At 35.6% G+C, this 27,596-nt stretch overlaps 3 protein-coding genes and 1 non-coding gene across 16 annotated transcripts in view; 2 read left to right on the top strand and 2 right to left on the bottom strand.

The window, feature by feature from the left end:
* The window catches only part of Sbf (SET domain binding factor), a 63,274-nt gene extending 53,455 nt beyond the window's left edge, over nt 1–9,819 (bottom strand). Inside the window, exons 1-3 of the mRNA XM_053760606.2 lie at nt 9,311–9,819; nt 3,665–3,750; nt 2,937–3,092 (exon numbers count right to left, since the gene is read on the bottom strand). Of these exons, the coding sequence (XP_053616581.1) occupies nt 2,937–3,092; nt 3,665–3,750; nt 9,311–9,365 (297 nt within the window). The 5' untranslated portion in view covers nt 9,366–9,819. The remainder of the gene's footprint in view (nt 1–2,936; nt 3,093–3,664; nt 3,751–9,310) is intronic.
* Nucleotides 9,820–10,165: 346 nt separating this feature from the next.
* Nucleotides 10,166–15,960, top strand: LOC128678778 (ras-related protein Rab-33B-like). The gene is made up of 5 exons (XM_053760570.1): nt 10,166–10,466; nt 11,016–11,135; nt 11,774–11,923; nt 13,233–13,346; nt 13,735–15,960. The coding sequence occupies exons 1-5, from the start codon at nt 10,272–10,274 to the stop codon at nt 13,807–13,809; spliced, it is 654 nt and encodes a 217-aa protein (XP_053616545.1). The 5' UTR covers nt 10,166–10,271; the 3' UTR covers nt 13,810–15,960.
* TRNAT-AGU (transfer RNA threonine (anticodon AGU)) lies at nt 12,374–12,447 on the top strand. The gene has a single exon. It is a non-coding gene; the product is annotated as a tRNA-Thr (tRNA).
* Nucleotides 15,961–16,294: 334 nt separating the features above from the next.
* The window catches only part of Synd (Syndapin), a 98,890-nt gene continuing 87,588 nt past the window's right edge, over nt 16,295–27,596 (bottom strand). For 6 of the 13 annotated variants that reach the window (XM_053760807.2, XM_053760808.1, XM_053760805.2 and 3 more), the window contains 7 exons: nt 27,262–27,488; nt 26,612–26,732; nt 22,125–22,226; nt 20,071–20,222; nt 19,499–19,633; nt 18,681–18,883; nt 16,295–18,206 (listed from right to left, as the gene is read on the bottom strand). In XM_053760807.2, the coding sequence (XP_053616782.1) occupies nt 18,094–18,206; nt 18,681–18,883; nt 19,499–19,633; nt 20,071–20,222; nt 22,125–22,226; nt 26,612–26,732; nt 27,262–27,488 (1,053 nt within the window). In that variant the 3' untranslated portion in view covers nt 16,295–18,093. The remainder of the gene's footprint in view (nt 18,207–18,680; nt 18,884–19,498; nt 19,634–20,070; nt 20,223–22,124; nt 22,227–26,611; nt 26,733–27,261; nt 27,489–27,596) is intronic. The other 7 variants (XM_064436603.1, XM_053760810.1, XM_053760809.2 and 4 more) reach the window with 3 other exon arrangements.

Below are 27,596 nucleotides of genomic sequence, written 5' to 3'. Positions count from 1 at the left end.
GGGCTTACCATTTTTTAAATATAAATTTATGTATAATTTTTTATCAGTAATATAACAATGTAAGTACACAATAAAGTACATGGTCAAAAGGTATACTGAAACATATTATGATTGTGATCAAGTGCTGATGAAAGGAAAAAAATATATATATGTATAATTAACCAAACAAAAAAAAACTTTTAATAAAAGATCGAGCTGACCCCCGGCAGCACACGTTCACGAGTTGACGCGTGAGTCAGCCATCGCGAAGCTCAACCACAATAGATGGAACCTCCCGACACGAACCACGACGGCCGCCACCGGTTTGACCATTTGAGTGTGCATGACATACTCGATCTCCATAATCTATCATAATAGATACCTATGTATTCAGACACTTGAAGATCACAAATCACGTATATGTTTTATAAGTAAATGTCAAAATGATGCAGTAAACATGTCAAAAAAATATATAAATAATTATGGGGCATGATTCATCATGCGGGCCCAATGATGTATATTGGTGGGTTTTAACGACTGTCTTTCGGGACCAATTGGTTAAATGCCTTCCGAAGCACGGAAGAGCTCGAGATAATACATTTTTGTTCACCCATCCAATGAGCGAGCGTAGAGAAAGTGACTAAACTGCTACCATCGCAGATCGAGCGCTAACCACCGTGACACTATGTCACAGAATCACTATTGTTTTGACGTGAAATCACGTAAATTACACCGGTGAAAGGTAAATTGGTACTGCGGTTAGGTTATTAGCGGATATGATGATCTCATTATTCATTATATATGTAACATTTATTTTTGCAGGATGAAAGGTACCCTATGTCCTTCTCCGTACTTTAATCTACATGTATGCAAAATTTTAAGTGGATTGGTTATGCAGATAAAGCGTGAAGAGGTAACAAACAAATTTACTTTTGCATTTACAATATTAGTTAGTATTACCGCGTACCGCGTTCATAGCGGCGAATTCGTAATGTGTTTAGTTCGTTCGATGTGCTGTCCAATGTATTGTAGCTGGCAGAAATAATTACATACGTTAATTGTGACGCGATGCGTCAGAAAAACGCACTGACGCGTTATAATGACCGCCTTTGTTACTCAGCCCGACTACTCGGGCTGAGTAACAAAGGCGGTCAGAAGAACACTGATAATATTGATAACGTTCAGACAAACCAATAACAGGTAGGTATAGTGTAGTGATTGACGTTTGAAAGAGTGACTGCGCATGGTGTAGGAATACTACGATACCGGCTTTTGTTGTCATGTATTAATTATGGCATTTCATTCGTTTTAATTATAATTTAATAAAACGTTGCAATTTTTTTACGTTGCAATGTTTAGGTACGTACATTTGTATTAGCGCCATCTACTTGAGTAACGAGTAACTATCGGACTTTTTGACCAAATCATACGGGAATTTATCGTATTTTCTGGACATACCCTGTGTGTTAATACAAGACATCAGCTTGAAGTTGTTTGAGCGTGAAGAAGTGACAAATATACAAACTTTAGTATGTGATATGATACTAGTGTGATATTAAAGTGAAGGTGCACGTCCGCCTGTAAACTGTTAGCCCTGTAAGGTCGCCAGTTCGAATGAACCTAACCTATATACTTTATGATTAATAAATCAAAAACATAACAAATATGAGACTAAAAACTGTTTTCTATTTAATTCAAATCTGGCGATAAATTTTGGGACATCCTATCATAACTATCATGTCGTGATCATTTTTTTATCGATGCGTTTACGCAAAATCTATAAAACCGATTTCGATGTTTGATATACTGGTACAATTAAAGCTAGGAAAACGCATAGGGTACTTTTGACCCTAAAATCCTACGGGACGAAGGCCAAGGAAGGCGGAAGGAAGGTCTATACAGAACATTCAAAGTTATCAACCTGAATACATGAGAAACATGTTTGAACAATATTGCCATTACTAAGAAAAAACGCATACACATAACGTTCATTTGTTTTATGATCTGGTCTATAAAATAGAAGGAATGGCGCCTTACGCTCAGGAAGCAATAAATTAAATGGAAAAGTATTTCGGAAGCATACGACTGTTAGGCCCTGTCTACACACCGATATTTCATCTTACAATTGACGTTGCATTTCAATTCAAAAGACTATGGGCACATAGTTCGTTCGTTTAAACTTAGCGGCTTCGATGTACATTGCTGGACATATAAGATTACCTACCGTTGGTATCTGCATGATATTGTTTTATAATGTAATAAATGTAATGACACAAACCTATTAAATAAATTTTGTATGCCTATTGGCGGAATATAGATAAAACAGCTCTTGTAACGCCATCTGTCTCAGTTGACGCTAGGAGCCATAAGATTCAAGAACTCGAATGCGTCCGCAGCTTTTTGCTACAAGATTATATGGGATTCTGTAACGCATGTGTGTATACATACGCGCGTGCACACGTGCATTCCAAACAATACACATCTTGCCGCCTTGCCGTCAATGTGCTAGTGTTAGAAAAAACTTTGCAGCGAAATATCACAGTGTGGACAAGGCCTAATGTTGGAATTTATGGAAGGAGGACCGCGATCAAAGGAGATATTCTTTACTTGCACTCGTTTGAAATAATACTGAGGTTTATGTTAACAGAAAATGATAACAATGCAGAGCAGAACAGAGCTTTGAACGCAGATGCAATTAAAAGTATAGCGCCAGATGATTTACTTCACTTCTGAATGTCGACTCCCAAAGGAATAATTCAGTGGAAATACATAATTAATGTTTCAAGAACTGTTTTCAAAACATATTTCTACAAAACAATCAATGTGGAAAGTGTGGGGACAGCAATTCCCGATCTTGATATCTGTGATAATTTATTTCAACTTAGCAACAAACCAGACACCTTAGTACCTTTTATATATAGGTACATATAGATGTGTATGTCGAGACAAATACTGACCTCGTCTGCTCGCTTGGTGGGAGTGATAGCAACAGTCTCGTTGAAGCAGAGACACGCGCAGTAGTGCCGGTTCGCATCCACGTCCGTTAGCACGGACACGTAGAACTGTGGCTCCGAGCGCTCGCTCGACAGCGCCCATCCTTGCGGCTGGCAGAACTGTTGGAGTGGACATGGACAAATCATTATTATGCCGGCTACACACTGTAACGGTGCAATTTGCCGAAATTTGCTGATTAGAGCTCTCCCGTACACAAATAAAAGCTCTCATACAAACTATTTGTTTTATAATTGTTCTAGCATTCGTGTAGGCATCTGTCTTGAGTTCGACATTAGACGAAGCTTTAAGTCTAATTTTGATTACGATAGTAATGTGGCATGAAATTTATTTCGTTTAAAAAATTTCGCGCGTAAATATCAAACTTTACATTATTGATGTATGGCGTCAATCCTATAATATATTATAGGGAATGCTATTCTCACCCATCAGCTGTCGCCTTATACGATATTTATAGGAGGATATATGGAGAGATCCTATTTTAGGGCGGAATCTCGTGCCTCCTCAATATATGGAGCACGTATCGTGCCCTTACATCCTGCACTTGGAAAGATCTAATCCTGGCCACCGACAAAACTTAAAAAAAGAAAAAAAAAGCCGTTCTTTTTTTTTCGTTGTCGATTATCGATATGCAAAGGATCTGGCAGTTCTGATGTCATCCTGTCATATTTACCCATTCGATGCCGTCGTGGAATGGTGTGTCGTCCCAGTTGGTCTCCGGGAAACGCTGGAGGATGACGCCGCTGCTCAGGCCGCCACCTGACAGAAAACAACATTTTTATTGTATGACAGTAATAAAATGTTATCCAACGTAATGTAGTATTTTTTTTTGTATTTGAGGTAAAATTTATGTTAGTCATTTAATCTAACACACATTATAAAATAAGTCCTCCTGTCGCGTCTGTTTGTCTGTACATGTATAAAAGCGATAAACTCAAAAACTACCGGAAGTATTTTTGTACGGTTTTCACCATGGATGTTGTGATTCTTGAAGAAAGTTTAGGTGTCATTTAATTTCTTATGGTTTTACTCGAATGAAGCCGTGATGGGCTGTTATTATAAAAGTACATTATACGAGTACATTATACATATACAATGTGATGTCACATTGATGTGAAATTTTTGAAGTGTTTAACTATCTGAATAAATGAACTTATAAATAATACTTAATTGTTTATAAGAAATCCCAAAAATACCCATGAGAGCTAAGCCGCGGGACGCGGCTTGTATATTTCAATATACTAGCCGGTGAAATGGTATGTTTGAAATAACATTATTGCACGCAACAAAGCACAAAAATTAAAAAGAACTATATAACTAAGAAATAAGTAGTAATATTGTACTTAGTTTCTAAACAGTGTATGTATAAAACTCAGTTATGTAAGTTTTATACATATATTGTTATGTTGTGTACATAAACAAATAAATATAGAAAAGTTTATGACAAGGCCATGTCTTTCATTCGCAAGACCGCAAACTTACGTTTGTCTATTTGCGGTTACTGCACGCGTGATACAATACATGCGGTTGGCCTACATTGATTGTATGCAACATGTATGCAATGCTCCCGTATCCTCAAGTACCAAATAACAAGTACCTAAATAGTCCTGCGATAGACTGAACGCAGATGGTACAGATGTCTTTTGTGGATTTGTGATATTTGCTTTTCACTACACTATTCCACATAACCGTGTTTTGGTCGTAATCCAATCACAATGTCACACTGTTGATTGACTGTGTAAGAGATTTTAAGGGCAGTATAATTAAGAACTTCACGCGGACAAGCCTATTAATGACGGTCAATCCGGTGACATAATTGTCTAATCTCTCTCTCTCATTATCATCTTAGCGTTTTAGGCTTCTTCCGCCGCCATAGAGCGTCGGAGCCAAGCATTACCTAACTGGTACAACGATTGCGCGGATGCAACAACCTGACGGTGCATTCGGCCTCCAAGGTGCCGGTGCACCAGTTTACCTTCTAATCAATTGCACAATCTCGAACATGGCTGCATCCACGGCAATCCATCACGTGCTAGCTACAAATAGATTAATTAATAGCCTATACTACTATAGATTTTATCATTATTTTTTTAAATGGGGACGCTAAGGCACCAGACGGGTGATCAAATCCTCATCCTCAAATTCTGGGACAATTCTGGTGGGGTGCTGGTTAACTAATAACCCTAAGTTGGTAACGGTCAACTAAATATACCTGTACCTTTGCAGAACATCAGTAACTGCCCTAGTCGAACTGTCGATGATTGACTGTTGATTTCAATGTCAATTTACATTGAAATCAATTAGGATATCGATAAGACCTCGACTCGACAGCGTAGCGACTATCAAGACGCAATACTATCTCGCCTATTTCAAGACATCAATTGCATATAGTTAGTATCGCTACATCTAATCTATCGATATACCGATAGTCCAACAGGCATTTCTACTATTGGCGAACTATCGATAACACGTCTTTTCCACGAACACGTTTCTCGCCACCGCGACTAAAAACATAAGGAAAAAACGTCTGTCGAACGTATGTCGCGCATGGAGTGCCAGTGCCCGACAGAAGGGGCTAACCCAAAAAGCGCTGGCTTTATGTCGTCAAGGAGGATATGTGTGCCAATAGACTGACAACTAAAGATGCCGACCATGCGAAGTAGAGGAGAAAAAATAGTAAAGCGAAACCTGAGCATACGGAAGCAATAACATGAATGAGATATAATATGATCATGTGGTTTGCTACAATAATAAGTGGAAAGCAAATAGTATTAAAACTATATTGACCACTCATTCACAAGATAACTCATCACTAACAAACAGTAAATAATGACAAAAAAGTAATGCAACAAGCGTTTAAAAAAAAAAAAAATAACAGTGAGAATTTCAAGCTTGACCCCGACCCAATCACCTTTAAAAATGTTTAGTGAAAAATTTCGCCAACGACATTTCTCGGTGAAGCGCATCAAAAATAGCTGATGAGCTCCCTACGTGATTGACCTGGTTTCCACCCCGGCGGGCCCAATTAGGGCTGCGCCCCTCGGGGCTTAATTTACAAGCATTTTTACGCCGCAACCTTCATTAGCAGTCTATCATCTTTACATGCGATATGACTATAAACGTAAAGGTGCTTTACAATTTTTAATATATTAGGCTAAGCCCCAAAGGGATTTCGGGACAGAAGTTAATTTGAATTAACTACAATGGTATATCTTCGCACCTAATAGGATTTTCAAAGCACTAATGTGAAAAGACATTTTATGAGTTCGCGTACACCACCGGGTGGTACCCAGAGAGCTCGACCGCTGCAGTCGCGCTATCATTAAATTTTTTTAAATTTTAACAAAGACAAGAATAAAGTATTAGTGTTCTGTAGTACTTATAACAATTTTATGAATGATTGATTTTTTTGCTGTTACTGAGACCAATGTCTGTTGTGTATACCTTAATAAATAAATAAATAGATAAATTGATTGAAAATCGACGCATTGTAATGACAGCGCGGCTGCAGCGGTCGTAACACTCTAAAAACCACTGTGAGTCTGAGGTCCACTGCATACACTCAAATTCATACTTACTAATATTATTAACGTGAAAGTGCGTATAAACGTACAAGATTGGGATGATTTTTGGAGTGAGAAAAACATAGGCTACTATTTGCCGCGGTCGGAGCCGCTAGGGCAAGAGCTAGTCAACATCTGTGACACCAGACTTCTGTCCCCTGGGAATTTCGGGATTCAGGTCGGGAATTCCAGATATTAGCGCGTCTTCTGCTTTGTTACACGAGACGCCAAAGTTTATAAACAATATCTATTATTGCCATATTATGACCCAATATATACATACAATAACATATTTTTTTAAAGAAATCCAGAATACTTAATTAGAAACTATTGATTATTAAAAAATTAATTTTAAAAGACTATGGCATCGGTGCTTAGCAACCAATAATAAAAATGATCTTTTGAGAATTCTTACAACATATATTTAATTTTATTCCCTTAACCACTGCCCAATTTAAGTAATTTAAGTGAAACAAAGAATCCCGAACATTTGGGACTAAAGCCGCAAGCACAGTTTGTAAACACACGCTATCTACTAACTCCTAATCTAGAGCTACCAAATAATTTATCAACAACGTCACTTGCGCAGACAAGTCAATGACATAGAAAACAAATCCTAGAATCAATAAAAACCGACAAATCAGTTTAATGATAGCGACAAGTGGCTGGCGGCTGCTAAATTGGAACATAATTCATACGGCCTTGACGATTGACGATCAGCTCCTTAAATAGAGCTGGTACTATTCTGATCTCATTCCGAAGATTTGTTGCTCAGTAACTTTGTAAGGCAACACCAGTGAATTAGTGTTTCAAGACTATTTTTATTTATTTTCACATTAATTTTGATGTGTCATCAATAGGTAAATAAAAATCTCAGGCACTATGCCCAGAATACTAGCAGCTTTGAAAATGCCTTTTGAAGAATATTGTAATGACTAAGACGAAGGGTATCTATAACTGAGGCACCGAGTCCTACAAATCCTAGAAATGCCAATACTTATCCACCTGTGGAATGTCATAGGAGGCGACAAAGGAAAAAAATCCATGATAACTAAAATGCGACAACAGCCTGCATTCCTATGTATAAGATTCCCTGATGGCCAGGGAATCTTGATAACCAATATTCCAATTGGTTAATCAGCTGATTGGACTTAGTATGAATGGGAATTTAAAATGTTCGTCATGAATACAATAACTTCCAAAAGTAAAAGTAATTAATCATGTCTTTTAGAAGATGTTCTACTCTAGTAAATTTCAGAAACACAGGGCTATTATGAAAGTGTAGTGAATAAAATAAATTGCCCTGTTAAATAAATTATAGTTCTATTTTCAAGGCTCAAGTCTGTCAATTAGCCTATAAAAATGCAGTAGTCACAATAAAATCATTAATAAGCGCGATATATGCTATCAAAGGAATGCCAGCTGTGAGGCGATTACTAAGCAGGGCACAGATAGGGTGACCCTGGCCGTGTCATTGACCTCTTGATGATGAACTTCATAACAGTTCTAATTTGGGCATGGGGGCCTGTTGTAAGATTCCAAATTAAAATGGAATAGACTGATAAACAATTGGGCTGTAGCCTAGTTATAAAAACAAAAAATGCTAAAATTATTGTATTCATTCACAATATCTAATATTATTAGGCATATGAATTAGTTTTTTTTAATACTGAAGTGAAATAGAATGCTTTTTCACTCCAATAAATATGAAATCACTTGCTGTCACTGTCATACAAGATTCATATAACTAATTTTGTTTTTTGCATTTAGAAAAAAAACAATCAGATGTGACTTGTGGGCAACTATTATGTTTGGCTGAAGATGTTACAGAATGGTACAGTCTTTATCCCAGGAGCTCTTATTTTTGCATAAAATCATGTTTTTCCTTGAATAGAATAGAAATCATTTATTCCAATGTATATGGTGATATAAATAGGTGACAACAATCAAAAGTACAATAGTACTAGTACTAGTATGTGGGTGTTTCTCCGAGCATTTCGACTGCTATGTCTGCACTGTCATTACCATTTTGCAAATTTTAACAAAGACAACAATTAGTTTTACTATGTGACTTTAAAATCATTAATCTGTACTGTGGTAATGTCAATTTCATGAATGAAAATGATTCCTTCTTTAAGAAAATTGACAGATGACTGCGCGGTCGGAGCAGTCGAAACACCCATGCACATTGGCTAAGATGAATCGAAAGAAAAAAGTTCTATCTTAATAGGTATCCTATAATGAGAATGTTGTTACTGCCACCTTCAGTCAACAGATCTGATAAAATCAGCAAACTTCAAGACACACTCTCATCAGTGTGTGTGTGTGTTAAGTGTGTTATGTCAATAAATTAAGATAAAATCTTTATTCATTATGCATCAAAATGTTTTGTTTGAAATAATCTTTTAGGCAAATTATGTCTATGCTTAAACATATCACTCTTCCATATCATTTGACTAATTAAAAGTTTTCATAACTTAAAACATCAAGTTCATTCAAAAGTTTGTTATTGGAATATGTAACAAGTAATTTAATTACTTCCATGGTAAGAGGTGCACTTGTAAGCTTTGGACAATAATGAACAAAATAGGATTATCTCACCAAAGAGAATGGGAATAAGTATTGTTTCTTATCACTACTGATAAGGCAGTCATATGGTATTCAGTCATTTAGTACAAACTTTTATCAAGAACTTTATGAGATGTCACAGAGAAAAAATATGTGGTTAGAACATAATAGGCAGATGATGTACTCACTTTCCTTCTCGTGGTCGAATCCCACGATCACAAAGTAATCGACAAGCCTGGACATCGCAATCCTACGGCAGCACACGAACACACACACCACAAAACCTATTTGTAATTAAATTACACAGTTTCACACACATTTTATACACAAAACCAACGGCTTCCACATATTCACTGTTTCCTATATTTCACTAATAAGATATCGCGATATTTGCGATGCCAGAAGAGCATACACCGTGCACTTCACGGAATTTAAACAACACTTTCATTTAACGCAACCAGAAGAATTTTTACTTCAATTACAAGCAATACAAGTACAAGGGAATTGATTGCTCTTACTTGAGGTTATCCATAGTACACTTTAATATAGCTTTAAAGAAAAATAATACTTATCGCGATTATACTTAACGAGGTTGTTGGTGTGCGCAAAATTTAACAATAAAATTCTAGATTATAAAATAATTCCGTTATTTATCATTACAATCGTCACTACACCTCACTCATTCGACATTCCCGAAAATACTACTAAATAATTCTACTTATTCTACCATTACCATATACAGTCCTACCTATATCACCATATAAATTTCTTCTACTACGATGTTGCCTTATGATAAAAAAAATATATAAAAAAAACATTATTTTTTCTGATTCTACAGAAGAAAATTATGTTTTTTTGCGAGCGAGAGTTCGAAAGTGTACTGTGTACTTGTGAATCAAATATACAAGGCAGAGTACTATATAAATTGGTAATAGAAATACACAAATTACTTATATACTTATATAAATTTTTTGATGGTAGAAAAAATCTACCACCTTGTTATCATTGGATGAGGATTGAGCATTACGATTGAGTACTAAGATGACATCTTGATGACGATGACATTGACATTTAAAATCCACTTTGATTTGATATCAAAATATTGATGTTGTGTTAGTTTTACGATTCGTGTGATTTTAAATCCATAAAATGTCTAAAACCCAGACAATACCTGGATTAACGCAAAAGAAAGTATTTAAGATAATAGTTCTAGGTGATTCTGGCGTTGGGAAGACTTGCTTAACGTACAGATTCTGTGAACAGAAATTCTTAGAGACATCGGAAGCCACTATAGGTGTGGATTTCAGGGAAAGAATCATACGTATTAATAATGAAGACATAAAAGTAAGTGCATTTCTGTAATAAAAGTCACGTACATACTACTACTCTTTAATTTATGAATGTTATCAAAACATACGTTGTGTACCTTCACGTCTTCTTAGCACTCGTATTGTTATCTTTTTAACCCAGTCCTTCGTGAATCGATTTACTGATATTACGGGTATGTGTCAAATCCATACTTCCATAGTATTCTAAGTCTGTCTCTGTCTGTCACACTTTTATATCTGCTTAGCCTATTTTGATGAAATTTGGAAAATACAGTTTGATGAGCTGAAATCAAATACTACTGAAAACAATAATTTATATGAATAGAACTTTGAGGTGGGAGTGAGTCATTATTTCAAAGTCAAAAAGCCTTACTTCAGCAACTGCAAAAAAATAGTATCACCTGCACTGTTAGTCATAAAAACGATAAAGCATGCTTTCTCTTCTATAAATCTATTTTATGAATAACGAACCGAATTAATAAAATTGTCTTGTTTTGTCATTTAAATATCAAAATACATTTTATTTGAAAAATACCTTATCATAAACTTTGTGTGACTACTGCAGCTCCAGCTATGGGACACAGCAGGACAGGAGAGGTTCCGGAAGTCTATGGTGCAGCATTACTACAGGAATGTTCATGCCGTGGTCATAGTGTACGACATTACCAAGCCTGAGACTTTTCATGTGAGATTTCCTACTATTTATCAACAACTGTATTTTGATAGGCTCCTGAACTTTACTAACTTTCCCTTAGTATAGTATCTCCTATTCGGGCATGAAATTTTTCATACAAAATGAGTCCCTCAAAAATGAATGACCTTAAGTAGGTAATCAAATGGATTGTGCCTGATTTGGCATTAAATCTATTCACTAATATTATGATATTATATCAAATACAACACCTGGCTGCTTGTCTTACTTACTTTTTCAATTTATAAAGATGGTTAATTATAGCAGAATTTTCAAAATTTAAGTTTTATTTTTTATGCAGACCCTGGGCTTTGCGACGTCATATCTCAGAATGACACAGACAACACATAACTATAACAGAGACTTTTTAGCATTTGATAACAGCTAGTTTACATTGTAATATAGTAGGACCCATCCCTGCTTTGTTTGGGTAAAATCAAAATACATTATACACCTAACTCTTCTCTTTATTAAAATACCGTTGCCTAGTTTTGAAAATATATAATCTACATAAATATATAGGAACAGAAAGACAGTGGAAAGCTACTATGTTATGTGGTCTGTCTATCAATGACACACAAACATATGCATTTTCATTTAAAACTAAAGTTATGCTAATGAATGACTTCCAGTCAATAGTGAGTTGGATGGACGAGGTAGAAGCGCATAGCCTTATGAACTCTCCACGAGTGCTGGTCGGCAACAAGTGCGACTGTGGCACTCCAGAGTCCAGGCTGGCCACCACATACGCTCAGCGGCTTGCTGATAAATATGGCATGCCGGTTAGTTATGATTTCCATACTAGATGAGTATGTCTTCAGTGTCTTATCCTTTTACTGGCGGCCCGTCCCGGCTTCGCTCGAGTAAAACCATAATAAAATATACACCTAAATCATCCTCAGAAACCTCACTATCTATTAGTGAAAACTACACAAAAATCTGTCTTGTAGATTTTGAGTTTATTGCTACAATGAGTCATTATTTTTGTGGAGAAAAATTCAACATTTTTTATATCAAAATTCATTCAAATCATTTCGTCCGAAATTAGCTAATATTTAATACCTTGAAATACCTGCCCCTTATATCACCAATTTTATCATAATTGGTGATATAGAACTAATTACAGATAAATATGATACTGTTATGATTAATATAATTGACGTGAGTACTAGAAATGTTTACGATTATATAGCCTTTATCTTCTGACGCGTATTTTCGTCATTGACGTTCACGGCGCCGTGGCTTAGTTGGTTAAAGCGCCTGTCTAGTAAACAGGAGATCACGAGTTCGAATCTCGTCGGGGCCTACGTACTGTGCACATTCTTTTTTAAATTTCCTCATTTGAAAGTTTGAGTGAGGCAAGCCAAAACGTTGCAAAAATATACCCATGTGTTTCAGTTAAATCCTCTATTCCTCTCCTAGCGCCATTTTTATCCATTTTCAAATAGCGAAACCTAAAAAAATACCATAGGAGATTATGTTACTTGAGTTGAAAATTTTATGAGATAATATTGTAACTTATAAATTTATAACAAGGATTTTGGAAGCCACTGTTTTCTTTTGAAAATCAAAATCAAATCATTTATTCAGAAATTAGGCCTTCACATGCACATTTTCATAAGACGATATTCCAAATTAAATGATAATTATCAAAGCTACAAACTACTAGTTTTAGCTAACTTTAAATGACAACTATGTAAAGGAAATAATTATCAGTGTAACATGTACAGTGTAGTGTGTGTACTTTTTAGTTTTCTTAATAATTAAAATGAATTGATGAAAATTTGCTGGTGGCGCTAGTGTGCAGATTGGCCCGAATCATAGCGCCCTCGATAGACTTTTACAAGCTGTGCGGAAAAGAAGAAATTTTCACAAGCTATGTTTTTCGAGTGGCGGCGTTGCACTAGACTTGCATCCAGCTCGACAAGGATACTAGTATTAATTATCGTGTTTAATACTAACATAGAATTTAAGTTTTTGTATTACTAACATTATGGGCTATGCCTGAAATAAACGCATTTTATTTTATTTTTATTTATTTATTTTCCTCCGCATCCAGAACATTTACGTATTTTAACAATTATTTCGCAGTTGTTCGAGACCTCAGCCCTGTTAGACTCTGAATGTGACAACGTGGAGTCGATCTTCATGACTTTAGCACACAAGTTGTACTCCAAACAGCCACTTAGGGTCATCAGTGTTGAGGTAAATGGTATAATTTTTATCATCATATATTGAAATGAAATTTTGTTATAAAAATTAAATTTTTGACACAAGCTTTTGTTGTCATCAGAGACACTATTCTTACTCTTATTATTCAACGCCAAACTTAAAATGTATCTCACGCTTTCACGGTCGAACCACTGGGCGTATTTCGATGAAATTTGGAATAGAATAGTTAATGACCCAAGGTCAAAAACAGGCTACCGTGAACAGGGCTCCAGGCAACATTTAGTATAAAATTAATATGGCTTCCCTACTATTGCTAGCCTCTCAACGTTTTTAAGCTAAGTTTGGATGACATGAAGGCGACGGGGTAGACTTTTGCCCAGCAGTGGGATAATAGAGGTTAATAAAAAAAATGTTATTCCAGGGAGAGAACATGGTGAATTTGCGACGTCAGAAACGGCAAGCGCAGCCGGGAGACAGCTCGTGTCTATGTAGTTAGGTTTTACAGGTCAATCGTCCCGTATGTCCTGGTGTCCAAAGCATAAACCGTCTGACGTGTCATTTGTGTGTAGTAGGTTAGCTCTGTCCAGCTTCATGTTTGCATTTCAATATTGAATAGATTGGTAGTTAGATGCAGCGAACCAATCACATGCGGTGTGGTTGTCGTTGCGTTACGATAGCGCACTGTGATTGGTTAACTGCATGTCACTGCGAATCGACTCGATGGTGAGATGTGAAATGTAAATAATGACGTAATATGAGTTAAATCCAGATGGGATCATGTTATGTCCAATATACAATGTAAATAGAATATTATAATGAAGACTCCACTGCCAAGGTTATTATTATGTTACTCCTTCGTCAAAAGCAGTGAATCATGTGATTTTCGGTCGATTTCGAATGCCTTTCTGTCATTGCATTTCTGTAAAAATTTACATTTCTTTGATATAGAAATAAGGCGCCTATACACCAGTAAATGATTACGTAAGATTTAAATCTGTGAGAAACCTAAGATTATTGAGGTTACCTCAAGAAATGGTTTGGTTTGAAAATGAAATGGAATTGTTGAAAGGTTACTCACAGGAAGTAACTTATTTGTTCATACAAAAATTGGCTACCCTAAATTCTTAGGTAAAACTTCGCAATGAATTACTGATGTAGATGCCGCCTAACATTGAGTCGCGATATATAATAAACATATGAATATTTAATATTAGGAACAAGTCATATAATAATAATAATGCGTTTATTTCAGGCAACAAAACAAAATACATTTATGGCCCACATTAAACATTAATTATTAGGACTTAGTCCTTTCCTTTACATATATTTTTTATATATTCATATATGTCTTGACGTCGTCTTTACTTGCCAAAATTGTAGGCTAGATAACAATGGGTAAAGAATACTCCCTCCACGGGTAGACACGAGACTAACCGCAATTAGTTGATTGCTTCATTCGATTCAGAAATCGTAGCAAAGACAAAAGTGACCATTTTTAATTCTCTTGTTTGAAAAAAAAAAACGAAATTGAGACACCCTTACATACACCGTTTGAGTTATTTAAAAAATTATAGTCAATATTTATTTTTATTAACATTCAATAGTGTCCTGAATATTATTCTAAAATAATTATCTTATTGCCATAAATAACGTTTGCAAAATTTGTATTATTGTGCCCGCGACTTCGCCCGCGTTAATTTCGTGCGTCCGCTAATAACTTATATTTGTCTATATCCCGGGCTCTAAGTCCAAGAAAGGAGGACGTTATCTATAACGTAATAAATAAATATAATGTAACGTAAGTTTGTTCACGATCTTAACAATCACTTGAATCTATTCAAGTGATTGTCAAGATCGTGAACAAACTTATAAATCCTAAATTAACGGGGTGTCGTTACATATATCGTGAAAGCCTTCACATTTAATCGTATATTTTGATACCTACCTACAGTGTACAGAAAATTATGTAGTCTAAGTGAGTTATTTCTAAAATATTAATAAACATTTGCAATATTAGTCCATCTTACTCAACTACTAATGCATGTGAATTGTTCATATTTATTAATATTTTGGGAATATTCTGTCAAATTACGTTAATAAAAAAATATTTTTGTATTTTCATCAATGCTCTTCTATTTTATAGAATTTATGTCAAAAGATTAATTGCATTTTATGCCCTAGTCTAGGTTGTATTTAATGATCTCTGTAATATAATTTTTACAAATTCTAAGTGATTTATTTATCATTATGTGATGTCTATTTATTTTCTAGTTGTTGAAACGTGTAATCCAATAATTCAATCTGTTGTACACGTATTGTAATTAGTGCAATCAAGTATATAAAAAAATGTAATGTTCGGTTCGAAGTGAAAGATTGTAGTTTTATTACGGAAAAAAATAAACGAATTTATCTTATTCTATCTAGTAATTAGAGTTGAAGCGATTGATTATACCGTGCAAGGCCTATTTATTTGATAAATTTTATTGCACTAAATAGTACCTATATGAATTCGTAATTTAATTTTCTGCTGTCAACATTATGTCCTATTAAAACAGTGAATTAGGTAATATTTCTAATTTTTTGTCTCTATTGTAAGCGATAATATTTAAAATGAGATACAGATTATAATATACTTTATTGTTGATGATCGTTTTATTTTTTTTACTCAGAAAAAGAAGGAGTTACTTACTCTTGGAGTAATATTGTAGCCTGTTTTAATTGCTGCAACACACAAATCCATAGTTTTATTGCCCTTGATACATAAGTACGTAGTGTTCGAACCCCGGGTACGGAAACCAAAAAAATCTTACACACTGTATCCCTCACATCACCTCAGTCGCACCAGCCTTTATTTGTAACTATGTAGTTACAAATAAAGGCTCCAACTGAAAATCTGTTTATTGCTCTCTACCTACAATTGAATTATTGGCTTTCGGGAACTGCTAATCGGTTTTATTCCTTATTTGAATAATACAAACGAATCATATGTAACAATTTTATTTTACCAATATTAATAATATATTAACATATGTGGTCCGATGCCACCTTCTCTCTGATAATAATATAATACAAAGAATTTGCACAAGGTCTTAACCCATAACAAAGAAAAACAAGAAATACGACTAAAGTGAATTCCAGTCCGTTTCACAAGTCAAGTGGTAAAATGCAACCTCGACTAATGACTTCCCGACTAAATTACATGTACAACAATATCAGAACGAGGTAAAAAATGAAAAATAAGGTAAACATTATCGGGACATATAATAATTATTATTCTAACCTAACAACGAAGGGGCGCTTAACGTACAACGGAATGTAGCCATCGCGCGCTTCTTTTTTTTCAATTTTTGGTTATAATATCCAGGCCTTGAAAATAGTTTTTGAAAATGCAAAAAAGCGCGAGCAATGGCCTTGACATGTGATTTTCGATGACTTACAATTTTTATATACAACATTTGGCTTCTTTGGTCGAAGCCCAACACTGAACTAATCTGGCACAAGTGTAGGTGTAGCACCTCTACAAAAAATCTACGCTAATACAGGTGACTTAAAATGGGCGTTAAAAAAATTAGGCCCGACATCAGATCGAAGCAAGCGCCCGGCCCCGTTATATGCGTTATAACATGATACATTATATACAATGGGAAATAAATATCCTATACGACGAAAACATACAATCGTGTATATGTACATAACCACTCCTACTTGCAGTGACAACCAGCCACATATATATCACAAATCCCATTGCCACTAGTTTGGTTGCCTATACTATATATTGGCGTACACTTTTTGGCTTAGCTAGGTTACCCCCCCAATAGATTTCGCGCGTCGTCTACTACTGACATGTATGAGACTTTAGATAATACCCATTTAGGCCTGAGAAATAGACAATCGGCTAGTTTTTGCCTTAATTTTTTTCCAAGACCAATAAACCGAAGTTCTACTTCATTACTTGAATAAAAGAGACGGCAATATAGAAAACAGAAACCGTTTAACCTTGCAGGTATTATCTATGGTCGGAATAAGTATACCATCGTGTTGCCAACGTCAAATATCATTACATTTTTTTTCAAATTTCAAACACTGATGTAGAAAGAAACGTTTGCAACACGACGGTGAAAAAAATCGATATAAATGTAAAACCACATTGTAAAAAGTCACTAATACAAATTAACATTTTTGGTTTTCACATTGTACCTACAATTTCATCCAAAAATAGCCTGAACTTAATTCCGCCTCACTCATATGTTGTCTAGAATATCCAATCAAAAAATCTCTTTAGAAATGTACAAAAATTTGGGTCCAAAATTTTGCAAAATGCGATGTCGACAATTAAAAACGTCAAAAAGACTTGAATTTTTTTCGATGGACTTTCACACGGAGACAAAAAGATCATAAGACATTTGTTTCTGCGACATCTAAATTTGGGGTTATCGATGTACTTAATAAATCATTCATTCAAATATCGCGACTGGCACACATAAAACGAAATTTTCATTCACCAGTAAACCGACCACAACAGGAAGAAAACTCATAATTTTCATAAAAAAATATATGGCATGATTTTGATTTTTCAACAAAACGAAACGTCTCGACTCGACTCGCTTGGTTTTTGGTTATGACAAAGATTACAAAAGGCAATCTTCGTATACCAATGGGATTAAATGAACATACAAAAAAAAGTTGTGGAATCGTGAAACGAAAATCGGTGTGCGCGTCAGGTGTACTGCGTCGCGATGTCGCTGCGATGTCGTCGCGATGTCGTTACGATGTCGTAGCGTTAATGTCCGACCGGCTCAACGTAGTTGGCGGGGTAGAGGCCGACGCGCCCGTCTTTCCGTCCCTTACACCAGCCCTGCTCGTCTTCATCTTCCAGCTTTTCGAATAAATCACCTGGAAAAATTAAAAAGACTTTGTAAACTTCCTGAGAGTGATTATGCTTTTAATTTAAAAAAATGCGTTCGGCTCGTAAATTGTAGTTAATTTCGTAGAAAATCCTTCTCTCTCTCTCCTTCTCTTCTCATACTTATCATTAAAGGAAAGCACAACTTTTACAATTCACCTAATCAATTTCGTCCACATTTATGTCCAACTCTACCCCTCTCTTTTTCACATAATTCAATCAATTCAAATCAATGTTTCACCACCAACCGTCTCTTTTCGTAATCGTTTGATTTAAGCAATAATTAAATTAATTTCATCCCATGATTTCGCAAACTGACCCCCCAAACCCTGTAAATCATACTTTGCTTCATACTCCATTCGTAACTCCATTCACTGGTATCACAATTCTGTCACAATTGTGACAACTCTGTATGTCATACCCGATATTTCAAACTCACCCCCCACTGGTCCCCTAGTGTTTACCTTGTCTAAAGCTCAGTTCATCGCTCTCTGCCCCCGTATAATCATACAGCGCCCGCACAGGCACCCCAGGCTCGCCGGTGTCAGTTAGGGCTCCGGCGGACTCCTCGTCCCACTCGTCCTCTTCGAATGGATTTTCAGCCCCTTTCGCGGACTCCTTCGCGGGGGAACTCTTGTTCGATTTCGGCGCTGATGCCGTGCCGTTTCTAGAATATTACAATTACAAGGAGCTTATAAGTGTAAATAAATTACATTTCATCTAGAGAACAGTGTCAATGTCAAAAAATGTCCACTGTAGATTTCTCTTCGTAGAAGAAAAATAAGGTAATCATGATAAATTAGAATAATTCTCTATTTTCAGTTAATTGTTACTAATATACTATACTAATGGACAGATACTGCAGAATCGCAATTAGAAAGGGCATTCTGCAGGGCGTCACGCCAACAACTTACGCTGAATTGCAATTGAATCTCGATAATTCCGGCGTTGCTAAACGTTTTGGTTATAAGATTCGCTTTGATATTAGTTGGTTTGTCAACGACAACATTAGGGGTCTTGCCGTAGAAAGCTTAAATAATTCTAGCTGGGGCTTATTCTACAAACTGCCTTAGACAATCGCCTGCGCAGGGGAATCCTAGACTTTTTATTAATTAATCTTCACATCACCAGTAGAAGATTCTGGATGAATCATTCCACAAATTCTCTTCTCTTATATTATTTCTGTTCAGGGGATTTGTAGACTTTTTAAATGTTACTTGATAACGAAATAAGAAAAATAAAATATATGTGCAAAAGCTATAATAAAAATTAAAATTCTAACTCCAAGGCGAACTCGGTCATATCAGTGATGGTGTAACAACTCCTACTGGACTCCGGTCTCAGCGTCATGCGGAGGTAGGATGGACATGGACGGTAGTTGGATGGCACGCAGTTGTAGATCTCCAGGTGGTTGATGCTGGGGTAGGATGGGTTAGGATGGGATCAGGACGAATTTCCACTGAATATGTTGATTGACTAATATAATTTTGTTAGATGAAAAACTAGCAGGATTTGTTATCGTTAAGGGAACATTATGGAAGTGAGTGAATATTTCGCGACAATAGTGTGAGTGTGGACAGAGAAAACCATAGTCATCGTCACATTTTCCATTTCGATCATGCAAAAAAAAAAGAAACGCGTATTTATACACACGGAGATAAGGGGCAGAGCGCTAATATATTTTGTCCCTCATCGTATGGCTTTTAGTAGGTAACATCTGTACAAAATATTTCTATGTCATGTGGCTACGTTATCTCCTTGTCTGTAGTTTTTGCGGTCTACGGGAAAAAGTCAGAAATCAGAAAAAGTAAAAATGTTTGTACTTATTTTCAACAAACAAATAATAAAACTTACGTGACAGCAATGGGCGCACTAATGGTCTTCTTGTCAATGGTATTGTTAGCAGTGGAATTGTTCGTGTTGTTGACTACAGTCGTCGGCGCGGGCGCATCCGTGTGGTTGGCGGCCTTGCCGCTGGACTTGTTGTTCGTTATTGGTGGCAGCTCCTATATTTTATTCATGAAGGTTGTATTTTTTTATTATCTATAAGAAATTGTAGTGAAAAATCGCTTTTAAAATAACCAAAATGTTTTTTATTCAATTTAGATATATATGTAGCGATCCAATCAAATGGAGCGCGAGGGGCGTTTTTTCTTGACGGTTTCTCGTCGATATATTGTAAAGTATCGAAAAATTTCCCGCGGAAATAAATTACTATTCCGAAGGGATTCATCTGATATCTTATTCACTTTCCGTTCTATAAATATTTAACAATATATAAAATTTGGTTATTTTAAAACACCACATTATATCATAAAAGAAACTTCTTAACATACAGATTGCTTGGATTTTAACCTTTATTATAGGAGGATTTATATACTCATATATTCATATTTTAATACTTGTAAATTACTTATATATTTGTTGTATATTGAAATATACTATATACTTATTTAAAATACGTGTTATTATTAATTCCATGCGTATATGCATCGAGGGTAAAGCAACATTCATCATGCAACATCGATAAAAAATATATATATATATATAAAATAAAATAATAAATAAGCACACTTACACTATTTTAAATTTAAGATCGAAATGAGAATGACCTTATCCCCATTTCAAAACTACGATCACTGTCCTCTTTCATGCTCTATAAATTAGAAGATCTATGCATTCTCATTTTAATCTAAGAAGGGCCTAAGCACAGTACGTACCAAATTAAACTCGAATATTTGAAGTATCTGTATTCTGAAGAGGCGGCCATGTTTGTATTTTTGTTTTGTTTTTGTTGTGTTTAGACCCCTCCCCGTTTTACCTTGCATATTGCAGGGCTGTGTCTTCCTGTATAGATTAATTTGAATGACAATTTATGATTAAAATAATATAATATTGTATGTACTTGTAAATTGTCATTCATTTTTTGAGACATGTCGACATATGCATTAAACTTGAGAAAATTTTCTTTTAAAGCGTTTACAGAATATTCAACAGGTCAAAAATATGTAAGGAATAAACACAATCTAACTTATCTAGCGCTGACTGAATAACTGTGGGACTGTGGGTACATAAAATGGCCAATAAAATAAAATATTTTTTTCTTAATTGTAATTTAGTATCTTTATCCCTTACGGGTCAGGCAGAGCCAAGAATTGCTAAACTAGAAGGCTACGTTTAGCTTTAGCGGGATTTTTGGTGAAATTGAAATTAAACAGATTTGAGAGAAGTTGATTTTTAACAGACCAATTTTTTCAGTGACAGAACCTCGCAAATGATATTATAGCGTAGAAAAATTATCTCAAGTGTAATGCAAAGGTCGCTATGCAGGGTAGCTTATTAAACGCCCGCCAAATTTTCACAAAAGGTTTAGATGGAGTAGGTATCCAAAAAAATTACATTTTCTTCCTTTTTCTTACAAATTATGTGAACAGTTGATTGAACTTAGTAAGTACATGTTACCGAGCAGGCAAATAGGCATCCAGCCCGTGTGATGGTGCGTGGACATTGCAGCCTGTGGACTGAATGAACATATCTTCACTACTACACTTTAACTTTAAAAGTGTCATTGTACCACCAGGTCTATGGGCAGAGGTGCCGCGGATCCCACGGCATCTTTTCACGCACCTTTTAAAAAACTCCATGTTTTCGGGCTTGTTTCACCGCTTGCTTGAATTCGATCTAATAGGGCATAGGGCTAACTGATAAATGACTTACAGATGCAGATTTATTTAGCGATTACTTCATCTGTCAGACTAAAATATTATATCTTATCAACAAGCCGTGAAACAGGTATTTTTTTTACAATATTTTTTTGGATATTGAATGGACGCGACATGTTTTGGATATGTCTATTGCTTGTGTAAATTTGGCAGTTGTTTAAGAAGCGAGCCGGTAACGTGACGTACGTCTTCGCTGACGGGCCGCTGGTTGAGCAAGGTGATGGGGCCGGTGGGCAGGCTCTCCTTGGACTTGCCCTTGGCGATGTCCCGGAACTCCTCCGTGTACTCCTGACGGGGCAGAGGCATCAGCACGACGCGTTGGGACGGACGGAATATTTATTTTTTTATTTTTACGATCTGGCTTCGACCAATATTAAAATTGGATGAGTATTTTTTCTTACTATTTTTAGGTGTTTATGGCAACATTCCGCTACCTCTGATTGGCCCGTCGACTAGTAAAAAAAAATGTTGACCTTACTTATTTATTAATCCTCATATCTAGTTAAGAATTATATTTCAAAGGAATTTGGCACCGAATTTATTTCAAAGCTTTTTCTCTTTTAATTCAATTCAGGAGTATTCATTATTGATTTGTAAAATGTACAAGTGGAAATAATTTCAAGGAAAAGCGTAGTATTCTATGTTAATAATTTTAGGATTGGAGATTGTCCGATAATAAATATTTTTATTAATTCAAATAGATCCATAAAAATGTATCAACTAAGGTTGATACATTCATATACTGAGACGATTCATTTAAAACTGATAAACAAGAAATATGAACATGACACTTTAGGAGTAAACCGGATAATATGGTCGAAGTTAGATCTGATCCATGTATCATTCAATAGCAAAAAGTCCCAACGCCTCGTTGTACGCAAATGCAAACTCAAAGTAAAAAAAAAAAAAACGTAAATTAATAGAAATAAAATTGTATCACGTCCAATCAAAGCCGGTGTTGTTAACTAGTCAAGCGACGCAACGACAATGCTTCACTAAGGCACGTGGGAGCATTATGGATCCAAGCATTGTGGTATAACGTAAAAAAAAAATACAAAAAAAATATGTTAGTTGATAAGTCAGATGGAGAAACTATTATTGATCTAAGTTAATTTTTGTTCAATTAGAAATATGCAACGATTTCAGTTTCAAAAGATTTTAGCAAAAATTCGGCAAAATACATTACATTTTTATAAGTTAAATTCTTATTAGTGCGTACATAATACTTCTTGCTTCTTCGTAAAAGTCATTTGAAATTTCTTCAAGTGAGTTGAATAAAATTAGCAATAACATACTCGATATGAACAAATAATTCCATAATCCATTGTTCCGACTGAAGTAGAAACCAATTAAGGCATCATATCAGAAGATACCTACCATAATTATTTATATTTGATTGTATTCATTGATTATATAAAAAATACGATATACCAGAATAATGCTATATACCAGAATGCTTCGACAATAAAACCATGCGATTAACCACTAGAATAGAACCAATAGGAGGCATAGCACAACTGACTAATAGAATGCAAACTATGAAGAATTCGGCATATTAAGTTTTAGGGAAACATCAAGTCGAGATAAATTGGACACTCCGACCTAAATCCTAAGGTTGAATTTAGCTTGACGCAATTTCGCACGCGGCTCGGTAAGACAGTTTCAACTTGAGAATGTTTCAATCACGTAATTCCAGTTAATTTTTATCTTTTGCATCAATAATAATAAAATATTAAGTTGGTTGCTCTAAAGAGGATGCATTACTACCTATGTGATAGAAAAAGTTGTACAACCCTAAATTATGAATGGTCGGACAACTGTCATAATGTAAAACGTCAGATTTGACATTTCGTTGGTATAAATCATCTGGAAAGTGCCATAATTTGCTTCCAAAACCGAACTTTTTTGTGATATATTTGGTGATATATTTTTTAAATTTAAAATAATATTCCAAAATTGATTGCTTTCTGTGAGGATGAGAGTGAACGTGAGAGTGCAAGTTGCCAGTGATTGCGACTAACACAAGCGAAATTGCACTCTATTGTCAATCATCACGGTGTATGTTTGTGTGGCATGACCCTGTCCTATGAGACATTTTCGGTAGAATTTAAATATATTGCTATTTTTCCGTACTTGTTTAAATTTTGCTCTAAAATAACAGAACAAGTGAGTATTTTACCTTTTTAATATGATAATTAAATCAAACTGATTAATTTTATATTTCTATGCGACAAATGTTACCAATCTTGTGAATATCTTCGGTGACGGATGTGAACCAAAAGATATGATTTTTTCCTGAAGCCTTTCACCATGTGGAGTTTCATGAATTTTGTGATCATCACTTCAATAACGTATTGCATTGGAGTCATATTAAATGCGAGTTTCAATGGACTAGAAAGTGCCATCAAAACGCACTTAATAAGGGTGCTATGTGATTCCGTGCATTTTTGTCCATGTAATATGTCCATAAATTGACCCATTATAACAAAAAATGTCGCCATAGTAAGAGTATAAGTGCTCAGAGCGCGGGATTTGGCTATCACTGAACTTATTCTGAGGAATACGTACAGTGGGAGTCAAAAGCCAACGTTTGAAATAAAGAAGACTTACTGTCAGCTCTAAAAACCTCATAAGTTATTCATTGAAGTATTCAAAATTAAACAAAAAATTATGCGCTAAAATTAGGTATCTGCAAAATATAAAAAAAATATTTTATATGTAATTCATATTTAATGAAATAATGTTTAATTTGATTGGACATTTCAATATCATTTAAACATAAAGATTAAATTCAATAGTAGACGCTTGTAATATTAGCAATATTGGTTGTAAAAAAACCAAGTCATTAATGGAAATATTTATTATGTTGTGTATACTGCAAGCTACAAATCCTAACTTTCAAGAGCTGACGGCACACCTTCAATCTCCCATGTCTCATAACCTCACAAAACCCCTACACCGTGACAGCGTACCGGGTTGGCATAGAATCGGCTGCTTCCGTAGCCGACGCTAGAGGGCGCCACCTGGCTCGACTTCGTTGACCTCTCATCCCCGAAGCAGAAAGTCGGCAACCTTCGGCGGAGGTGTCTGGAGGCCCTCGCCCACCATAGAGGCCACGGTTCTACAGCGCTGGATAGCATGGCCGACGCGGCCGCGGGTAGGTATTTGTATTTGGTCGGAGTGGCCGCCGGTTCGACCTTTTAAACGTGGACGGGTTAACGCAGACCGAGGGAAGCGAAATCGGAACATTTTTGATGTACACTGATAAATACAATAAATTCAACATTGGCAGTTAATCATCTTATTTTAACATGTTCTCGGAACGATCTTCGCTTTCCTCCATTTGTATTTGACTTAACGCTTCGCCATTTATTACACTGAATTTACGACATTGAAATTTTCCAAATAATCTATATTTATTGCATAATTAACACAAACCGATAATTTTAATCTACAATGTTAATACGACAATAAGTAATACGACATTAGTTCGGCTGCGATAAATACTAGAGATCGAAATAGTAGCATGAATTCTATTCATGCACGCGTTCTACAGATTCATAGCTATTCTAAATCTGAAAATTCCTTGTAACTGGCAACACAGTTTAAAAATAAATGCAGAAAATAATCTACGTGCGTGAATGCTTGCTAGTTTTCAGAACAGGTGTGAATATCGTCCGTTATCACATTTCGCTCGGTATGCGGAGGTCCGGAATGTTTATACAACTATATCAAATACAGCTCAGCAAATACTGGGGGCTACGGTACTACGCATAGTTCATACTGAACAGAAGGTTATGTTTAATGTAGTGATGCTGATATATTGACTCATGTCAATATTTTCGTAATTTGATTATAATTTTAAATGCTAAATAGGATTTTAAATTAATCATTCCCATGAATGGATCTGAATAGAGAATATGTGTTATCAACAAAATTCTGTAGAGCGTCGATTGCGCTACTTATAAAATTACTACTTTAAATTCTCACAACAAACCTATCAAACAATAATAATAATTACACATTAAAATTTAAAAGTACGACAATTTATCATCAAAAATAATAAAATATAATATGCTTTCAAAATTAATGTTACGGAAAAAAATTGAATTTATACGTTCTTAACCTTCTGTTCATTTGCATTTACTATGCCTCAAGCATTGTATCTACTGAAAGAAGAGGACAGAACATGCTCGTTCAATTGAATATCTGTATGAAGCGTAGAGTTAAAACGACGCATAGTACATAGGGATATCACATCTTCAGATCAAGTGGAAAAGTTGAGACGGAGTGCGGCGAAGAACCTTGAAGGATACGATGAAAAGAAAAAGAGGATAAAATTTAAAATGTGTAAGCATTTTTAAGATAAAACAAAAAAGTAGCGTAAAAATAATAAAATCCATTTTCAAAATGACATTTAATGACATTTAAATTTAAGTACCAACTCTCTTTTTATACAATGGTAGCACACATAATATTGGTAGCGACAACAATTTATGTGGCACTTTTTCAATAATTTGTTTAGATAAATCTAACTGCAGCTTAATTTTATAAAAAGTATTGTTTTTCTATGAAAAAATATTAATTAACTGTCTCACCGCGCTCCGTCTTTACTACACAATTTGCCTCGGCCATAGAGTAAACAACGTGTAGAATGTGCGTTCTCATGTTACCTCGAACTGGGGCCACGCCATCGCCATATTGATCCCGTGGTTGTTCGCCCACCACTTAAGGTCCTTCTGATGGTCAGCGTTGTTGATCGTGTGGTGGAACTCCTCATATATCTGTGGTAATCTGGAATTTTTATGATATCCATTTTAGAATATGTGTTTTGAGTGTAAATATTTTAATTACCTTCGATGATAGAACAATGGGGACCTGAATCAGGTCCAAATTCTTCTGAACAAATATTATGTTGTAATCTGACAGATAAAACTGCTAGATAAATCCGCTTGTTGTGATTGGCCTGTCAGCCATTTCCAACATATATTAAGTACTAGCCGCCGCCGGGGCTTCGCTTCCTTATGAATTTGGGGATAAAAAGTACCCTATGTGTTATTCCAGCTTATATTGTCTACCCGTGTACCAAATTTCATGACAATCCGTCCAGTAGATTCTGCATGAAATAGTAACAACGATCAACGTTAAGAGTTTGATATATAATTAGAAAAAAAATTGTAAGAAACAATAATGAGTTTCTTTCGGCTTTTCTTCTCAGCAGTGGTCGTTCCGAAATGCCAGTAGTTTGTAGCTTGTGAGAAATAACTATTTGACTTGAGAAAATTATTTGAATTTGAGAGGTGCACAATTGCACATTACTCACTGTGGCTCCTGACTGATGTTGAGACACTTGTGGAAGCTGAACAGCACGTCCTTGAAGAAGGTCAGCCGCTGCGCCTCCATCTGCTGGCACCGCTCGAACACACCCGTCATGTCCTCGATGTAGCGGGGGTTGTACGCCGTGATCTCGGCGAGGGCCGCCTGATACTTCTCCCGGTTCTTCGCGACTTCCTCGCGGCATTTGGAGACCCTTTCCGCCATTTTCTTCACCTGTAAATAACAAAGTTAAACGTGAGCAATGTGTAAGTAATAAAAAATGTGTAAATGCTGGGGGTAAATTACACAAGGCATAATAGAATTAGATAAATCAGCTGATTT

The sequence above is a fragment of the Plodia interpunctella genome, chromosome 20 (assembly GCF_027563975.2).
Source record: "Plodia interpunctella isolate USDA-ARS_2022_Savannah chromosome 20, ilPloInte3.2, whole genome shotgun sequence".
Lineage (NCBI taxonomy): Eukaryota > Metazoa > Arthropoda > Insecta > Lepidoptera > Pyralidae > Plodia > Plodia interpunctella.
Note: the sequence above shows the minus strand (reverse complement) of the source record. Positions and strands in the feature narration are given on the sequence as shown.